Source organism: Hibiscus syriacus, unplaced genomic scaffold (assembly GCF_006381635.1).
Source record: "Hibiscus syriacus cultivar Baekdansim isolate YM2019G1 unplaced genomic scaffold, ASM638163v2 tig00004779_pilon, whole genome shotgun sequence".
NCBI classification, from domain to species: Eukaryota; Viridiplantae; Streptophyta; class Magnoliopsida; order Malvales; family Malvaceae; genus Hibiscus; species Hibiscus syriacus.
In genome coordinates this window covers 1,055,539-1,073,995 of record NW_024062030.1, presented here as the reverse complement: position 1 = coordinate 1,073,995, position 18,457 = coordinate 1,055,539, and the positions used below count along the sequence as shown (strand labels likewise).

Here is an 18,457-nt window from a genome sequence, read left to right as displayed (position 1 = left end):
TATTATATGATATATGATATTCAAGTTGTAAAGTAGCATCTTCAACCAAGCTCAGGATCCGTTGAAAATGGAGAAGGAAACCCAAGTTCAGGTTCCAAGGGTGAAGCTGGGAACTCAAGGATTGGAGGTAAGCTTCAACGGGTATTCTTTTCTTCTATTATATATACTAAGAATTAGGAACTGCGTTATTGTATTAGAAAGTATATGAAATAAATCACATTTTTTGTTGAAGAATCAAACCCCTAATTCATTCACCATAATCGTTTATTATCTCAGATTGTTTTGAATTCTCAGTCCTGCAATTATTTGACAGTTTGAAGGCTTTGCCAGAGTAAGTGATGCAGATATTTGGATTCTATTTAAATCACTAAATTTGTTAGATACGATAGCATGAACCCAATTGAGATAAGTTTTGAGTTCGTTTCGAGTTCATTTGAATTCTGTTTAGTTTCTGGAAACAAGGGTAGGCAAGGAATGATTTTCCGGACAAGAAGATGTGGATTAATTGATGATTAAATCACCACTTCTATGTTATCTAGACTCGAGTTAGTGTCAGATACAGATATGTAGATCGGTATAAATTTGTTTGAAAATGTGTCCATCGAATACAAATACTCGAGAGAAATTACGAATCCAGTAACATAGCCTGTACATATCTCTATTTCCAGGTCTCTAAACTGGGGTTTGGTTGCGCATCCCTCTCCGGGTTGTACAATGCTCCTATCTCTCATGAAGAAGGGTGTTTGGTTATAAAGGAGGCTTTTTATAGAGGCATCACATTCTTTGACACATCCGATCTTTATGGAAATGAGCCTCATGATAACGAGATCTTGGTTGGGAAGGTATGTAAGTCTCGATGCGATGTTACGATCGTTATGTTTGATTTCATCCTTATCGTGTGTCGATGTTTCTTTTCGAAGCTCATCTGCATTCATGAACACATGTTGATACATGTACATATATGTATTTCCCATTTCTCAGGCTTTGAAGCAGCTTCGGCGGGATAAAGTGCAATTAGCAACAAAGTTTGGGATCTTTAGGAAAGAAGGATTTAACTTTGGGGTGAAAGGGACCCCTGAATACGTGCGGAAATGCTGTGAAACTAGCCTCGAACGACTCGGTGTGGACTATATCGATCTTTACTACCAGCATCGTGTAGATACTTCAGTCCCGATAGAAGAAACCGTAAGCATATATCATCTAAAAGACCACTTCTTTTGTTAATGACTTTTGTTCAATGCATCAAACATTTTGAAATGGGACAGATGGGGGAGCTCAAGAAGCTTGTGGAAGAGGGAAAGATCAAATACATTGGTCTATCTGAACCTAGTGTTGACACCCTTAGAAGAGATCATGCTGTTCATCCTATATCGGCCTTGGAAATGGAGTATTCCCTCTGGTCTCGTGAGATCGAAGAGGATATAATTCCGGTCTGCAGGTTTGTTAGCATTTGGCTATGATGTTATGTTCAGTACTCAAACTTTTCATATTCGATACTCAATCCCGGGTCCATCTTTCTCAGAGAGATTGTTATTGGGATAGTAGCATATAGTCCACTCGGTCGAGGTTTCTTTGGTGGGAAAGCAGCTGTGGAGAGCTTGCCTACTCAAAGTCTTCTTGTACTTCAAATCCATAAGAGTTCCTTTTTCATAAAAAACTATGCTTCTTACATATTTTATCTTTCTAATCACAGAAATTCCATCCAAGATTCACAGGGGATAATTTGGAGAAGAACAAACTCGTATACGCCCGTATCGAAACCTTGGCGAAAAAGCATGGATGCAGCCCTCCTCAGTTAGCTCTGGCATGTCTACTACATCAAGGTGAAGACATCATTCCGATCCCAGGTAAGTTCGGTAAACCTATGTTAGTTGAATTCAAGTGCGGTGATGGATACGGGTTTCGAATCGTGTTTTTACAGCTACAACTAAGATTAAAAACCTTGAAAGCAACATTGGATCATTGACTGTGAAGCTGAGACAAGATGATTTGAAAGAAATCTGTGATGCTGTGCCAGTTGATGAAGTTGGTGGCGGCAGAGAGTGTGATGTTTTTGCTGATTATTGCTATAAGGTGGCAAATACACCCAACAAGTGATTGTAAAAGGAAGCACCATTGCCAATATTGAAGCCCTCTCTGCATGTGTCTGGTTTTCCTCTGTGCTTGGTCTTTTTCTTAATAACGGTAGCAGAATCAGTTGTTCGAAATCGAATTTACTCAATTGTCCGAAAATCGAATTGAGCTCTTTAATTAATAATAAAATCTAAATTCTTCTTTAATTTTATATATCAAACTGATACTTATTAGTATTAGGATAAAATATAAAAATAATCACTCAATTATAAGATAAAAAAATGGTTGTCCCTTGTTCACATATGTAATGGGGTAGGGGGAGGTAAGATAGTAGGCTGTCTCCAACACCAAGTTGAGAACAACTTCCGTAGAAGATCTCCGAATTATGAAATGCCCTCCGTATAAAATACTTTTTATTAAATCTTTCAATTATGAAAAGTAATAAAATTATCACTTAAAAATTTAATAAAAAATGACGAAATTAATATAATTGATATAGTAACATACTTAATCTTTAACTTTCTATACTTTATTTTAATTTGATCTTAATTAAAAAAAAACTCAATATTTTGATATCTACCCATTCAGTCCCTAAATAAACTTCATCTCTTATTGTAAAAAAAAAATAATTGAAAAAAATAATAAACGTCCACCACCACAACCACTCCGAGGCTATTAGCCACCATCTTCTCCAACTTTTTTTAATAGTTGCTGCTCACAGAAGCTACTCTTACCCATTTTAATTGTTGGATGGGAGATGAAGTTTTTTTAGAGATTAAAATAAACTATTAAAATATATTATAATTAAATTTAAAATAAAATAAAATATAAAGATAAAGATTATATATATTATTCTAATATTTTATCAGAAAATTAGTTACTTTTCGAGAAAACGTAATAAGGGTCTAGGATGTTCCGCCAAGAATCCAGAAGCGGCCACGTTTACGGTTCATGCAAAGACACCACAAACGGCCTTCACTTTTTGCCTTCTAACTAAACAAACCCCAGTGTTGTGGTAATAAAATAGTCCACGTCACCAACGTCCACCATGTGTGGACAACTGTCTCACGTGACTCAATAACTTTTTAGAATTAGATACAAAGCTACGTGGATCCATAAATATCCACCACCCTCTTCTCCCAACCTAGTCTATTTAACCCAACGCTGCTGTACTGCATCAACCCACCATCATTCAAAGCATTGTCTCCTGCGTTTTCTCCATTAAAGCTTCATTTAAATACTTGCCAGCACTCTCTTGGGTTCTTTCTTTGTTCCAGAAACTGTATACTTTGAAGGAAATGGCCGCTTCAAGTGTCATGCAAATGCAATTCATCCATCTGGCAAGCCCCATGACAAGCCTTGCTAACAGGAGTCGAATGATTCCGTTACACAACGTTAAACCCACTCCTCGTTTTCATAGGAATGCCAGTCTTCAGGTTCGCTGCATGGCGGAGGTAAGCCGTGTTTACTAAAACTAGTTTTAGGGTTTGGGTTTGTTGCAGGAAGCTTATGTGTTTACTTTCACTAGTTTTAGGGTTCATAGATTAAAATTTGGGGTTTGTTGCAGGAAGATGAAAAGAAGGTGCAAATACCTGAGCTGAAGCGGAACCCAATCCCTGCTCCGAATGCAAGCACCAAATTCTCCGATGTGTTCGCGTTCAGTGGTCCTGCACCGGAGAGGATCAACGGTAGGTTGGCGATGGTTGGGTTTGTTGCGGCGTTGGCGGTGGAGTTATCCAAGGGTCAAGATCTGTTTACACAGATATCGGACGGTGGGGTCCCATTGTTCGTTGGAACAAGCATCCTTTTCGCTGTTGCATCTTTGGTTCCTATGTTTCAAGGCGTAACGGCCGAGTCGAAATCTGGCGATATCATGAGTTCGGATGCCGAGTTGTGGAACGGTAGATTTGCTATGCTGGGACTTGTTGCCTTGGCACTCACCGAATATGTCAAGGATGGAACCCTAGTGTAATTTTTCTCTAGTCTTTGTTCTTAAAGTGGCATATATAATCTCAGTAGCCTTGTAATTTCGTAAAATATAAATATATTCAAGTTCCTATTCCGTTAAAGCAAGAAGCTTTAGAATAACGAAATTAAGCTAATACAAGTCATTTTCTTAAGCTAAAAAAAATAAATCTATTCACAGTGATGGATCCACCATTTGTTTAGGTGGACACGTATCTATTTTAATTGTTGCTGAAATGGAATGCATACAAGATTATCACACATGTAACTTCAATAAAAGATATACCTAAGCAATCCGCCGCCGTGCATATGTCAAAATTACATTTAATATTTCTAGGACAATTCTCAGGAAGTCGGTATAACTTTGCAACTCTGCAGACTGCAACGAGAGAAATAAATATTATTTTAGGATACACGAATTTTTTTTTTACAAAGGACTATATCACATGCCAAAATGAGGACAGTTACCATTTCTTCCACAAGGCCGTCCACTGTTGAGATGGTTTTGGTTTGCAATTTATCATCCCTAGTCTCTACGTATTTGTTGTACCTAAATTCCCAACACATTTACATTAACAGTTAGGAAAACAGTGCTGACATAAAATATCTATGAATCATTGTTACTCCCAACGCAAGTATGTTCAATTTTTCCAAGTTTCCCCATGCATTTGGAGGGGTCCCAATAACCATGTCCAAATAAGCATCAAGACGAGTTTAGAGTTGAAGACTGATACTTTCAAGCAAAATGAAGAGTCGTTCAACATAGGAAACATTCATCAAAGAATCAATGAAGTGCTATGGTAAAAAAAAGTGGTCTAAATATAAATGACTTGCTTGCGTGAAAGCATATAGAAGAGGCTGACTAGTCTCTGAGGTGCCATATTTGCCAACGTTGCAAGACAAGTAGTATGAAGATAGACATCCTGTTCATTCATAAAAGAAAAAAAGAACCAACTCCAAATTAACACTTTATTAACAGATATAGAACCCATGCAATCAAATATTACAGTCCTAAATCTGGAAACTAACATATGAAGAGTGAAATCCAGCCACTCAACAATGTTGTCCTGGAGTGTGCTTCACTATACATAACATAATCCAGTAAGAATTTATTATACTTTGAGCCATACCCGCAACTTTGACAAGTTATACCGGACGGTCCTTATCAAAATTATGACCATCAGGGAACCAAGAGATGTCTGATGAAGGAGATGATCTTTGTACCATGAAACACCAGGCAGCATCTGTCCATACAAATAAGATATCAAGCCAACACTCATTTATCAAAGTCCAAATCTGACAAACAAAAGAGATGCTTAACATCTTATGAATGCTTGCATTGAATGAAGAATCTTGACCAAGTATGAGGAGTATAATCAGCAACATGTATATTTGATTTGATGTCCTCCTCGAAGCACTGTATAATGTTTCCAAGATGGGCATCAACTGTTGATATTCATCATACAAACAAAGATTAAAACCATATGTGACATCATATAAACAAGCTTAGGTGTTTATGCCATATACATACTGAAGAGTTACAATGAACGACTAAAAACAAATTAATAGAAAAAATCAAACAAAATCTGATGCAATGTGTGATTTGAATGCATGATATAAATTAGAAAATGTTCAAGCTATTTTTTCTTTTTGTGGAAAAGGGGGCAGGCAGGACAGAGACAAATTTTAATATGTCAACAAGAAACTAGCCACGATTCATACCTTGTAACAAATAAGTGGAAAGTAGTTTTGCAAATGGAACTGCTCAGGGTTATATATGAAATGTAGATAGTGTAAGTTAGAGCTTCTTACCAATGTATCCAAATCAGTTCGCACCAGTACATACTCCAAAAAGTCAGAGTTCCCTTGCAGCAATGAGTAAAGTAAAAAGACACCAGTCTCATCAGCCAAGCACCTGCAGATAGGAACCATTATGAATTACCAAACAAAAAAGAAGAAGGAGCCAAGAGAGATGAAATATTGATTCCAAATATAGTAACAAATTGCGAAGCATTTATGTCGATCAAAGTTTTAAAGCTATGCTGAGGATAGAGGCACCATATAATAGAAGTCTGCGCTTAAGTCAATTTATTTCTAAAACAATTTTAAACAAAAGAGAAACAGGAAAAAGAAAGTCAACAGCAATTACCAAGGAATAGAACCCATTCTTGGCAAAATGTTAGCAAAAATTAACAGTAATAAAGAAGCAATCATACAAACGTCTTTGCCGGAGATGGCCATTATGAATACAAAGGAAAAAGAGAAAAGGAAAGCCTTAATAATCTCATAATGGTCATTTTACTCATTCACATAGTGCCAATAGAACAGAAAGATACTTACATGCCAAGGGTATCAAATAGGGATGCAAAAGGTAATCTCACAACTGGTCCATTTTGTGAATTTCCCTCAATATCGGCACGATCTGTCACAACCCAATATTTTAAAATAAAAATTTTAGAATTAATTAAAATAATATAGGGATCAAATTGAAAGTTTTCAAAACTTGTAGCTTATTTTAGAAGTTGCAGAAAGTTTAGGGACTTAACCTTGAATTTTCCCTTTTTTTGTCCGTAGGAAAAAATACATTTTAGCTGCTACGAGGATTCGAACCCAATTAAGGTCGCTCATGCCCTAATTGTTTAGGCTAGGGTACTATTGGTGATATATTAAGTGAATATATATATATATATTAGGTTAAAACTCGGATAATATACCTAATCCCCAAATCAAACCCCTAAACCCTTAGCCCGTCGACCCTTCCATCGACGAATACGTCACTGCCCAACCACCGTTCATCCCACCTCCAGCCTTGTTCGACTTTTCGTCGACCGACGAGCAAAACCCAACCATCATCATATTGTGATTCGTCGTCAATTAGCGCGAATCGACGTTTGAAGCTTCGCCGTCTCCAGCCCTCGAAGCTTGGATTCTCCTTGATTTCCGTCGATCCGGCCGACCGTTTAGCACATCGCTTGTACCACTAAACCCGTCGTCATCGTAAGCTTAAGACCCGACCGAAATCGTCACACCGCCGTTGCTCCGCCGTTGTCACTCACCGATCACCGTTGAAAAAGTTCAAACATTTTAAAATTCCACATTCTGTCATGTTTCGTCGAAAATAACACATGCACGAGACTCTGGAGGTGTCGATCTAGAAGACTGGAAAATTTCACGTTGAACCGACGACCGGAGTCACCGCACGTGTCGCACGCCCTGCGTGTGGGCGTCGACTGTCATCCAAGGGGTATATTGACCTGTTGAACCGGTCTGAATCAGTTGGACTGGTTTGACCCGGTTGGGTCGATTTGGATTGAGTCATTCAAGTCGAGCCAAACCACTGATCGATCCGCCAAGTCGAGCCATTGACCAAGCGTTGACAGAACATTGACTGTTGACTGACCGTTGATCGGTTGTTGACTTTTTCTGGGAGCACCTATCCTGATGGTTTTTGATGTCCTGAGTTTGGTTTTTAGGTTCATTTCGCCAAATTCGATCACAATAAGCTTTTTTTCACTGATTAACCTCCCAACTCGATACACTTTTCGGAATTAAGCTCCATTTTTATGTATTTTTTGTTGATATGTATTTGAGATATTATTAGACTTTGGATTCAAGTTTGAAAGCAATCAAATAAAGTTTAAATGTTTGATTGGCGTAGCTTGAAAATCGAGATAATATTTTACTACCCTATGCATACTTTACGGTACATGTTGGTTTTGCTAAGTGCATGGATGAATATGTTTCATCTCATCTGTATAGTTCATTATTTCTAAACTCGATTCGAGTACGGAAAAAAATAAGTAACTGAATAAAACTCTGATGACTCATATAAGAAATTAGAAGATTTATAAGGAACAATTCCAAGTTCCGTGATTAACCAGAGAAACGTTTAACCTCGTAACCCTTAAAATTTGATTACTCTTGTTAAAAATTGAAACACCGAAAATAACTAGATGAGAAATTACAGTATTACCCTTGAAAGGGAAAAATAATATGAATCAACCCTGATTGAGAAAATACTATGAAAATTTGTATCTAATTCGATAAATTATTGATTTAACTGTCAAGTTCCTATTTGTTTGATAGATTTCAGATAAATAGTTCGTAACCTCTGAGAAGACACTAGATTCAGAATTTTTTATTTATGAGCATTTATCTGAAGACTAACTTATCGAAAGTACCTTTATTTTCAAAATTGTTCGAAGTGACTGAAATAAATAAAAAAATTGAATTAAATGGAAAGAATGGACGAAATGAAAGGAATGAAATACACCTGAAGTGTGAAATGACAAAAAATACCCTTGAAGTGTGAAATGACCTAAAATACCCCATAGCCCTAGAATGACTAAATACCTATAAGCTCTGGAATGAATAAATCTACCTCAAATACCAGAATGATCTAAATACCCTCATGACTTGGATTAAGAAAATGTCTTTGGATAACTTCTGAAGATACCGATGAAGCTTTAAATGATGTAACGCCCTTGAAGTTTATAAAGTATGACCTAAGTAAGTTGATTATCCCTAATATTGTTATAATACGAGAAATATTTAAATATTGCTTAAATACTTGTACGTATCCTCATGATTCGTCCAAAGATGGTTTTTAAGGTGATCAGTTCGATTCTACAGTGCAATCAGTTTTAAGAAATGAATATCCGTGATAAGTATCTCTTTTGTTGGGATTTGTACAATGTGATTGGAATTGGAAACCTGTTAAGATGCTTGAATTCTGTAATTCTATAAAATCGTTGCATACCCTTATTAAACTGATTTATCAAATTTCTTAGGAATCAAATAACTAAAATACCCTTATAAGTCTGATTGATGGAATCACTTTAGGAATGTCTAAATCTTAAATAAATTTTGATGCAATAATTCTTGTATACCTTGCTGATATATCTTAATACTATAATCTTGATAAATCACTTCTTCAATGATTGATTAATCTGTTAGCTATCAAACCTCTTTTAATAGGGATTTCATTTCTAAAATTTATCAAATTACAAAAAGTTTCGTGGTTCCCTACCTGATAAATACCAAGTAAATTCGGGGAATAATTGGATCCTCTAGTGTGTTCCCTATATGCTATATGATTATTTTATTTTCCTTGAAATGTGATTTACTAAAGTTGTTGTTTTACTGAATCTTTTAACTGTTCGATATTCTATTTACTTATGTATTGATTTATTGTTTATGAACTATGGCTACCTAATATGTGCTCCTTGGTTACCTATTTTCACTAGAAATGTAACAGCCCAAACTACGGGTTAGTGACTAAATTGTAAAATTTCAGAATTTGGGGATAAAAGTAGAATAGTTGAATAGTTTAATGATTTATGTGGAGATATTTCCTGAAAGTTGTTAGTAATTATTAAAAGAATGAAAGGAAAAAATGGTCATTTGACTTGGAAATTATAAAAAATGATATATATGTCGGTAGGGTAAAAATGGGGAGATATTTTCTCCACTTCATTTTCTTCATGTACGAGAGAAAGAGAAAGCCAAGCTTGCAAAGGTAAGTTTTCTAATTAGTTGATTATTTGTTGATTTAAATGTTGGGTTTTGATCATTATATGATAACTAAGCTTAAGGAAAGCTTAAGTTATCTTAAAATCAAAAGATGAAGAAGTTATGAAAGATTAAAGAAAATGGGGTTTTAAGTGAATTTTTGGAAAAGAGTTGATAAGTTGAATTTAAAACTAAATTTGACTTGTCATCAACTTAATTAAGAGATATAAAGTGATAGAATTGGATGTAGAACATCTTAAAAATTTGGTATGATTATTGATTTCTATATGAAAGATGGAATTTTGAGATTAAAGATGAGATAAATGGATATAAATGAGTTTAAGCATGTGTATGTGAGTTAAGGATATAAAAGGGGTTAAAATATGGAACAATTAAATTAGAAGGAAGTAATTTACGTGTATAAATGGGAATTCTGGACTAGTGTGCATCGATACACATTCAACATGTACCAATGCATCAAGGGTAAATTTCAAGAAATTATTCAGTGTCTATCGATGCACACAGGTAGACATCGATGTATAGGAAATATATGTGAAAAGATATGATATATATATATATGTTTATGTGATTACATGCAAAAGTGATTTGAACTATGTGACGTATAAATATGAAATGAATACGTGGCAATGGGATATGAAAATATACGAGAAAATCATATGATATAAGATCAATAATTACACGTACATATGGTACGTGACAGAAGAGAAGAAAATATGTGATCATATGAAATATGATAAAGAGTTATGAGAAATAATGATGTGACATGAATGTGTGAATATGTAAAGTGATAAATATAAAAATAATGCCCATGTTATGTGATATGAGAGCTAGGGGTATAGTTGACATGCCAAGGGTTTACGGTTACCTATGTTCTTCAGGACATATGAACTGTTTACATATGTTCTTTGGGACATATGGACTGTTTACCTATGTTCTTCGGGACATATGGACTGTTTACCTATGTTCTTCGGGACATATGAACTGTTTACCTATGTTCTTCGGAACATATGGACTGATTACCTAGATTCTTCAGGATCTATGGACTGGTCCTTCGAGACAAATTTCATATGCCACGCAGTAGGACTTATACGAGCTGTGGTGACAGCATAAGTGCACAACCTCAATGTACTCGAATACCTTAAGTTCTCAGTAATATACATAGGCTTATAAAAGGTTATCAAAGGTAATTACATAATTATACAATGTTATGTGGGTTTCTTTGTGATATGATAAATGCGTTATATAATATACAAAAATGATAATTACAAGATCATATGATAAATAGAGATTACGATAATGATGGTACATGTGCATGTATGCATTTTGATATATGAAATGTTTTATGGTTTTATTATATGTTTATATGCCTCACTAAGTCATAGACTTAGCGTGTGATTGTTTCATACGTAGGTTCCAAGAAGAGGAAGAATGATAAAAACTAAGCAAGACAGATCAATTCTCCTTTACAAAGATCAAATCAGAAAAGTATTAAATAATATGTATTTTGTAATAATGATAGTGGTTGACATGTAATAAAGATTTGAATACGATATGCTCTAATTGGTTTGTAAAATCATATGAATGAGTTTTGTAATGTTTTAAACGTGTATATGTAAATGGTAATTTTAATGCAAATGAAAACTTAGATTTTTATGAATTTATATGTATTTTGCCTGAAGTTATTGTAGTAGTACTATAGCAGTGCATCGATGCACAATTTATATTCGAAATTTTCACTGTTCACGGTAATGTTCACGGTACTGTTCATACCATATAGTATTGTTCATAAATATGTATTTTTTTTTTCAAATTTTTATAATGAAGCATAATTTAATATAATATTAATGTTCGGGTCGGATACGGGTTGGGGTGTTACATTTAATGGTATCAGAGCTACAGTTTTGCCGATTCTAGGCTAAAAACAAAGTCAAAAGTGTTTTAAAAAGTATACATGCCAACACAAAGTGAAAAATTTTCTGATCTGATAGTGTAAGGAGTGTACCGTCTTGTTAATAGAGTTAAAATGTTATGTTATATTAGATGTATGATCATAAGAGCTTCCAAAGTGAAGCACAAGACGATAGACTGAAGGTAATAGCATTCACATGCCCTGGGCAGACATGGAGAAGAGCGAACACCTCAGGGAGTGCCTGTATAAGATTAAAGCATGTTTTCAGGATATTGAATTATATTCTGATGTGTTCTCAATTTTCTACTTCTTTAATTTATAGAATGAATGTATCGAAATAGTTAAAAGAGTTAAGAGCACCTAAGCTCAAGAGTGAAATTGAGGAAGGTTCTGTTGTTACAGACCTTTAGTTAAATGATATGAAGATAATGTTAGAAGATTTTCATTTCTCCAAAGTGGAGAAGATTAAATTGAGTAGTTTCGTTATTAAATGGGTAAACTAGAGCATGGTGGACGAATGTCACCTTGAGAATGACAAGTGACCAAGTGATGTGGTCATTGTTCCTAAAAGAATTTAAGCACAAGTATATAAGAGACCAGTTTATCAGGTAAATAAAGCAAGAATTCTTGAATTTGAAACATATGAATCGCATGGGGTATGAATACGAGTTCGAGTTCAATAAGTTAAGTCGTTTTACGACTAAGTTAGTTCTGACAGAGAAGGATTCATGCGAATTGGTTTGTGGAGGGCTTGCTCTCAAGATTAAAAGAAATGTTGATTTTTTTGAATTTGTTCTCGTTTTAAGAAATGGTTAATCACGCTAAAGCTCTAGAGAGAGAGACAGCTCAGAATAAAAGGATTGGAGAACCAAAAATCTCAGATGATTAAGAGAATTAATGCTTCATAGAGTTAATCACCATCAAAGAAAGCTAGAGATTCTGGTTTTCAACTTTAAACATGAATTAGTTATATTCTCCGCCAGAGAATCAAATCAGATGAGAGTCCGACAGACTCAAGCAGTAGGGTTTGATCTTGAAAGATTAAACAAGGAGTTAATTGATAATAAGTCAGGGTTAAAGATGACCTTTGTGAATTGGGTTAAAAACTCTGTTATAAGTTATGAAAATTGAAACAGGAAAAGTATTTTAAAGGGATGAGATGAGTATTGAAATCTGGTAATTGTTGAAATAAGTGAATAAAACACAAGTATAAGAATGATAAAGAATAAGGTTCTGTGCAAGTAAAATTGACTATCAAAGTCATGAAAATATGATAAGGAGTGATAGTTAAGGATAAATATATGTGATATACAAGAATATGTGAGTAGAAAGGACATTATATGGTTTAGTTATGTATAAAACAATGCTGATTATAAAAAGGATAAATGGATAACGAAATGAAAGTGATAGTATGGTGTATAAGCAAAAGGGTGGACATAATATTGATTATGATAAGAGTTTCCATTATGAATGGGAAAAGTTAGCGTTGGCTAACAAGATTTTGTGAAGAAAAATGTATTGGATATAGTTGTATATCTTGATTATGTAAATGTGATGTAGCGAATGAGATAATGATTCGAATGTTTAAGAGAAGATAAAGAGTAATAGAAAAGTTTGAGAATGAGTATGTCGGTGAACAGTTTATAAGACAAAGGAAGTTACAACATTAGATTTTGAAACTGAGGAATAATACTGTGTGTGAGTAAGAGTCCGAGTTTGAAAAGTTGAGTAAGATATCGTTGAGGAAAATTTTGATTGAAAAGAAGGTATATGATTGATTTGATAAAGGGTTATACCCTAGATTAAAAACTTAAGGATTGCGTTCAAAAAATTGAATGTGCAACCGGATAATGTTAGAGGATCTCCACTATTCTAAAGTGGAAAAGTTATATGAAATAATTTAGTTGCTAAGTGGTTGAGCTAAAATATGGTAAACAAATGTTATAATGGGAATAATGGAAGATTTATTGATGTGAATATTGTTTCGGAAAGAGTTTAAGAAATAAGTACGTCGGTGATTATTTTATAAGATAAAAGACGTTGAATTGTTGAGTGTGAACAAAGAAAATTTCATGGTGCATGAGAATGAATGTGGATTTGATAAGTTAAGCAAACTATTGTTGAGATAATTCTAATAGGAAAAAAAAAGGTATATGCTTAACTGATTGGGGTCTGTTCCCTAGATTGAACAGTTGATATTTACTAACTGTAATAGTAAAGGTGATAGAGTTATAAGATTGGAAGAAAAGATAAAGTGAGTTAATTAAGTATGATATGGATTTGAATATAGTTATGTATTTGGATCATATAGATATGATAAAGGCGAAGAGAGATGAGTATTTACAAGTTTTAAAGAGAGCTTTGAGGAAGAAAAATACATGTACAAGAGATGGTGAAGAATAAGATTCTGTATCAGTAAAGTTGATTATCAAAGTTATAAAGATGTGATAAATATCAGTGATTAGAGATGAGTATAAGTGATAGGAAAAGAGTATGTGAACATGAATTAAAAGATATGACCTATGTATAAGGAGATTTTGATTTTTAAGAAATAATGGAATAAATAAATGAAAGGATGAAGTATAAAGGATCAAATGTGATAAAGTTATATGAAAGTTTAGATGATAAGTTCAGTATAGAAGTATGAAAAGTGTGCAAGGTAATGTGAAAGATTGTTTGATTCCGTAAAGTTTATGTTTAATCACAATTGAAGAAGATGTAAGGTTGTGTTCTTGGTCAAATGATGATGGAATAAAAGTTTGGTTATTGTTGCAAGGTAATTAAAATTTATGAGGAATTTGATTGATTTATGATGTTAAGTGATGAAAATGAATGTTATTGTCTACGTGATGAGTGACATTATATGAATTTTAGAAAGATCAAAGGAAAATGTAGAATCGAAGGAGAGAAAAAATAGAAATGGATGATGTTACTGGTTACTGTTTATATGATAAGCGACAATAGATAAATGAAAAAAAATTAGTTGAAGAACTAAAGGAAGGAAAAATTAAATAAAGGAAACAACATGAGAACATTAGAAGATATATTCTTATTAATGTGTGCAATGAAAATTCGATGACGAATTTTTTTAAAAGAAGGGGAGATTTGTAACAACCCAAACTACGGGTTAGTGACTAAATTGTAAAATTTTAGAATTTGGGGATAAAAGTAGAATAGTTGAATAGTTTAATGATTTATGTGGAGATACTTCCTGAAAGTTGTTAGTAATTATTAAAAGAATAAAAGGGCAAAATGGTCATTTGACTTGGAAATTATAAAAAATGATATATATGTAGGCGGGGATAAGGATGGGGAGATATTTTCTCCACTTCATCTTTTTCTTCTTCTTCTTCATGTACGAGAGAAAGAGAGAGCCAAGCTTGCAAAGGTAAGTTTTCTAATTTGTTGATTTTTTTTTATTTAAAGGTTGGGTTTTGATCATTTAGATGATAACTAAGCTTAAGAAAAGCTTAAGTTATCTTAAAATCAAAAGATTAAGAAGTTATGAAAGATTAAAGAAAATGGGTTTTTAAGTGAATTTTTGGAAAAGAGTTGATAAGTTGAATTTAAAATTAAATTTGACTTGTCGTCAACTTAATTAAGAGATATAAAGTGATAGAATTGGATGTAGAACATCTTGAAAATTTGGTATGATTATTGATTTCTATATGAAAGATGGAATTTTGAGATTAAAGATGAGATAAATGGATATAAATGAGTTTAAGCATGTGTAAGTGAGTTAAGGATATAAAATGAGTTGAAATATGGCACAATTAAATTAGAAGGAAGTAATTTACGTGCATAAATGAGAATTTTGGACTAGTGTGCATCGGTACACATTCAACATGTACCGATGCATCAAGGGTAAATTTCAAGAAATTATTCAGTGTTTATCGATGCACATAGGTAGGCATCGATGTATGGGAAATATATGTGAAAAGATATGATATATATCTATATATATGTTTATGTGATTACATGCAAAAGTGATATGAACTATGTGACGTATAAATATGAAATGAATGCGTGGCAATGGGATATGAAAATATACAAGAAAATCATATGATATAAGATCAATGATTACACGTATATGTGGTACGTGACAGAAAAGAAGAAAATATTTGATCATATGAAATGTGATAAAGAGTTATGTGAAATAATGATGTGATGTGAATGTGTGAATATGTAAAGTGATAAGTATAAAAATAATGCCCATGTTATGTGATATGAGATCTAGGGGTATAGTTGGCATGCCAAGGGTCGAGGGTTACCTATGTTCTTCGGGACATATGGATTGTTTACCTATGTTCTTCGGGACATACGGACTGTTTACCTATGTTCTTCGGGATATATGGATTGTTTACCTATGTTCTTCGGAACATATGGACTGATTACCTAGATTCTTCGGGATCTATGGACTGGTCCTTCGGGACAAATTTCATATGCCACGCAATAGGACTTATACGAGCTGTGGTGACAGCATAAGTGCACAACCTCAATTTACTCAAATACCTTAAGTTCTCAGTAATGTGCATGGGCTTATAAAAGGTTATCAAAGGTAATTACATAATTATATGATGTTATATGGGTTTCTTTGTGATATGATAAATGTGTTATATGATATACAAAAATGATAATTACAAGAACATATGATAAATAGAGATTATGATAATGATGGTACATGTGCATGTATGCATTTTGATATATGAAATGTTTTATGGTTTTATTATATGTTTATATGCCTCGCTAAGTCATAGACTTAGAGTGTGATTGTTTCATACGTAGGTTCTGATAAGAGGAAGAATGATAAAAGTTAAGCAAGACAGGTCAGTTCTCCTTTCCAAAGATCATATTAGAAAAGTATTAAATAGTATGTATTTTGTAATAATGATAGTGGTTGGCATGTAATAAAGATTTGAATATGATATGCTCTAATTGGTTTGTAAAATCATATGAATGAGTTTTTTAATGTTTTAAACATGTATATGTAAATGGTAATTTTAATACAAATGAAAACTTAGATTTTTATGAATTTATACGTATTTTGTCGAAAGTGACTGTAGCAGTGCATCGATACACAATTTATATTTGAAATTTTTCACTATTCATGGTATTGTTCACGGTACTATTCAGATCGTATAGTATTGTTCATAAATAAGTAGTTTTTCAAGTTTTTATAATGAAGCATAATTTAATATAATATTATTGTATTTTCTTAAAATGAGTTCAAATATTTTGATATTTTATAAGAATATCATTTTAGAAAGTCAATGTGACATCTCGGACTTGTACTCGGATCGGATACGGGTTGGGGTGTTACAGGAAAATATAATCGTTCATGATTTGTAGAACATGGAATCTATTGTTTACTGTATGAATCGATTATTGGGATATTGTTTGGGTAGGATTCTGGAGTATAGAGGTTCAACTCTAATCAAACTTCTAATTCCTTACGGACCTAAGGTATTCCTTGGGTATGCTCTAAGGCCCCAAGACACTCTCTTAATATGGGGACTGTATTTCGGTGTACGGAGGGAGGGCATTCATGTGATTTAAATAACTATATTGTCATTTTTACAACATTCTACTGGATCATGATTTTGATATTAAAGTTACTGCTCAATATGATTTCCACTGGATATTGTATGGGTAGGAGTATGGAGTACGAAAGTTCATCTCTGATCAAGTTAGTAAATCCTTACGAACCTAAAGAGACAATTGGGTAGGCCAATAGGCCCCAAGGTAATCTCTTAGGGTGGCTCCTTTGTTGTGTGCTTAGGGTAAGTCTTTATAGATGCAGTTATGGGGAAATTGCATATCAGTGTTCAGTTGGAGGGTATTATTATGGTTTTAAAATATATTTTAAATTACTCATGTTTTTAAAGGATCTGTATACATTTATATGTTTTGTTGGAACACACTAGACTTCCCAATTCAATATTATGAATCTGTCTCTCTCTGAATACTTCCTTCAGACCGTAAATTCCTGTTTATAACTAAAGACTTAACTAATGAAATATGAAATCACCGATAGAATCTGATGGCGTCCGTCCCACTGAAGACTTAACTGAATTTTTCAAAGCTCACTCTGTTACTTACCATTGCAGGTTAAAGAGTTTGATCATGTGCTTTTATTGTCATCAGCAAAGGAGTTCCACCCGAATTGCTTGCGGAAATACAATGCATGTAATTAGAGAGCTTGTAGTTTGTATTCTATTTTTATATTCGAGTCTGAAACTTACTTTATTATTGGATTCTATTTTTAATATATAATTAATTTTTGAACTTGTATTTTATTTATAGATTATCTTACAATTTTAAATAGATGATCAAAATTTTAAATTTTCCAAGATTTTCAATCTGGGTCACTCCAGTGTCCCTAATGTGACACTCCGGATCAAATCAAATCACCTGTATCGGTATGAGGGTGTTACACGATCAACAGTGACATGAAAAAAAGAGAGAAAAATATTTAAGAAATGCTATTAGCCTAAAAGGATATCGTGAAGAGATCTCACATTCAATGTCCCTTGTATTTTCTAAGGCCTTGCTGTAGGGGTTGATAGTAAAATATGCATTTACTTTAGAAACAGTATATGAAGTGGCACTGTCATGACTTATTTGTTATCGTCTCACCACTTACAACACGATTATGGTAATGAATAAGAATAAGTAGCACATGGAGACTGCAATCTGCCAGTTGATTTCTAGAGCCTTCATTATTTGAACTGACCAAATAATTGAATGCCAACAATACATGGTTTGCTGCAACCATAGCATACATGTTATCATAAACATACTCCAACAAAAGTTTCATGTGGTACTGGGCTCAGTATTAATAAAAGCATCAAGTAAAAGACCATGCCAACAGCAGAATCAACTCTTTGTAGAACACCCAGTTGACTTTCTTCAGAAAAAAATTTAGAATAAGCAGCACTACTAGATGGAAGATGTAACACCCCAACCCGTACCCGACCC

The 18,457-nt window shown here is 33.7% G+C and overlaps 3 protein-coding genes across 3 annotated transcripts; 2 read left to right on the top strand and 1 right to left on the bottom strand.

Annotated features, from left to right (window-relative positions):
- Positions 1-34: 34 nt before the first annotated feature.
- LOC120198718 (perakine reductase-like) lies at positions 35-2,117 on the top strand. The gene is made up of 7 exons (XM_039200002.1): positions 35-127; positions 669-842; positions 982-1,185; positions 1,266-1,438; positions 1,523-1,619; positions 1,694-1,847; positions 1,922-2,117. Exons 1-7 carry the CDS (start codon positions 68-70, stop codon positions 2,095-2,097), a joined length of 1,038 nt encoding a protein of 345 aa, XP_039055933.1. The 5' UTR covers positions 35-67; the 3' UTR covers positions 2,098-2,117.
- Positions 2,118-3,371: 1,254 nt separating this feature from the next.
- Positions 3,372-4,142, top strand: LOC120198723 (early light-induced protein 1, chloroplastic-like). The gene is made up of 2 exons (XM_039200007.1): positions 3,372-3,527; positions 3,641-4,142. The coding sequence occupies exons 1-2, from the start codon at positions 3,372-3,374 to the stop codon at positions 4,043-4,045; spliced, it is 561 nt and encodes a 186-aa protein (XP_039055938.1). The 3' UTR covers positions 4,046-4,142.
- A 182-nt stretch (positions 4,143-4,324) lies between these two features.
- Positions 4,325-18,066, bottom strand: LOC120197788 (dymeclin-like). Its single transcript, XM_039199190.1, has 8 exons — positions 17,996-18,066; positions 6,379-6,461; positions 5,851-5,953; positions 5,359-5,484; positions 5,169-5,282; positions 4,873-4,961; positions 4,507-4,588; positions 4,325-4,417 (listed from the first exon to the last, which is right to left on the bottom strand). Coding segments are annotated over exons 2-8 (609 nt in total). The 5' UTR covers positions 6,381-6,461; positions 17,996-18,066.
- Positions 18,067-18,457: the final 391 nt, after the last annotated feature.

Coding starts and splice junctions, on each gene's coding strand:
- LOC120198718 (XM_039200002.1), top strand. CDS start 68: ATGGAGAAGGAAACCCAAGTTCAGGTTCCAAGGGTGAAGCTGGGAACT. Junction 1,620..1,693: donor TGCCTACTCAAAGTCTTCTT/GTACTTCAAATC, acceptor TTCTAATCACAG/AAATTCCATCCAAGATTCAC. Junction 1,848..1,921: donor AGACATCATTCCGATCCCAG/GTAAGTTCGGTA, acceptor GTGTTTTTACAG/CTACAACTAAGATTAAAAAC.
- LOC120198723 (XM_039200007.1), top strand. CDS start 3,372: ATGGCCGCTTCAAGTGTCATGCAAATGCAATTCATCCATCTGGCAAGC. Junction 3,528..3,640: donor AGGTTCGCTGCATGGCGGAG/GTAAGCCGTGTT, acceptor GGTTTGTTGCAG/GAAGATGAAAAGAAGGTGCA.
- LOC120197788 (XM_039199190.1), bottom strand. Junction 4,589..4,872: donor TTCTATATGCTTTCACGCAA/GCAAGTCATTTA, acceptor TTGGGAATTTAG/GTACAACAAATACGTAGAGA. Junction 4,418..4,506: donor ACGGCCTTGTGGAAGAAATG/GTAACTGTCCTC, acceptor CTCTCGTTGCAG/TCTGCAGAGTTGCAAAGTTA.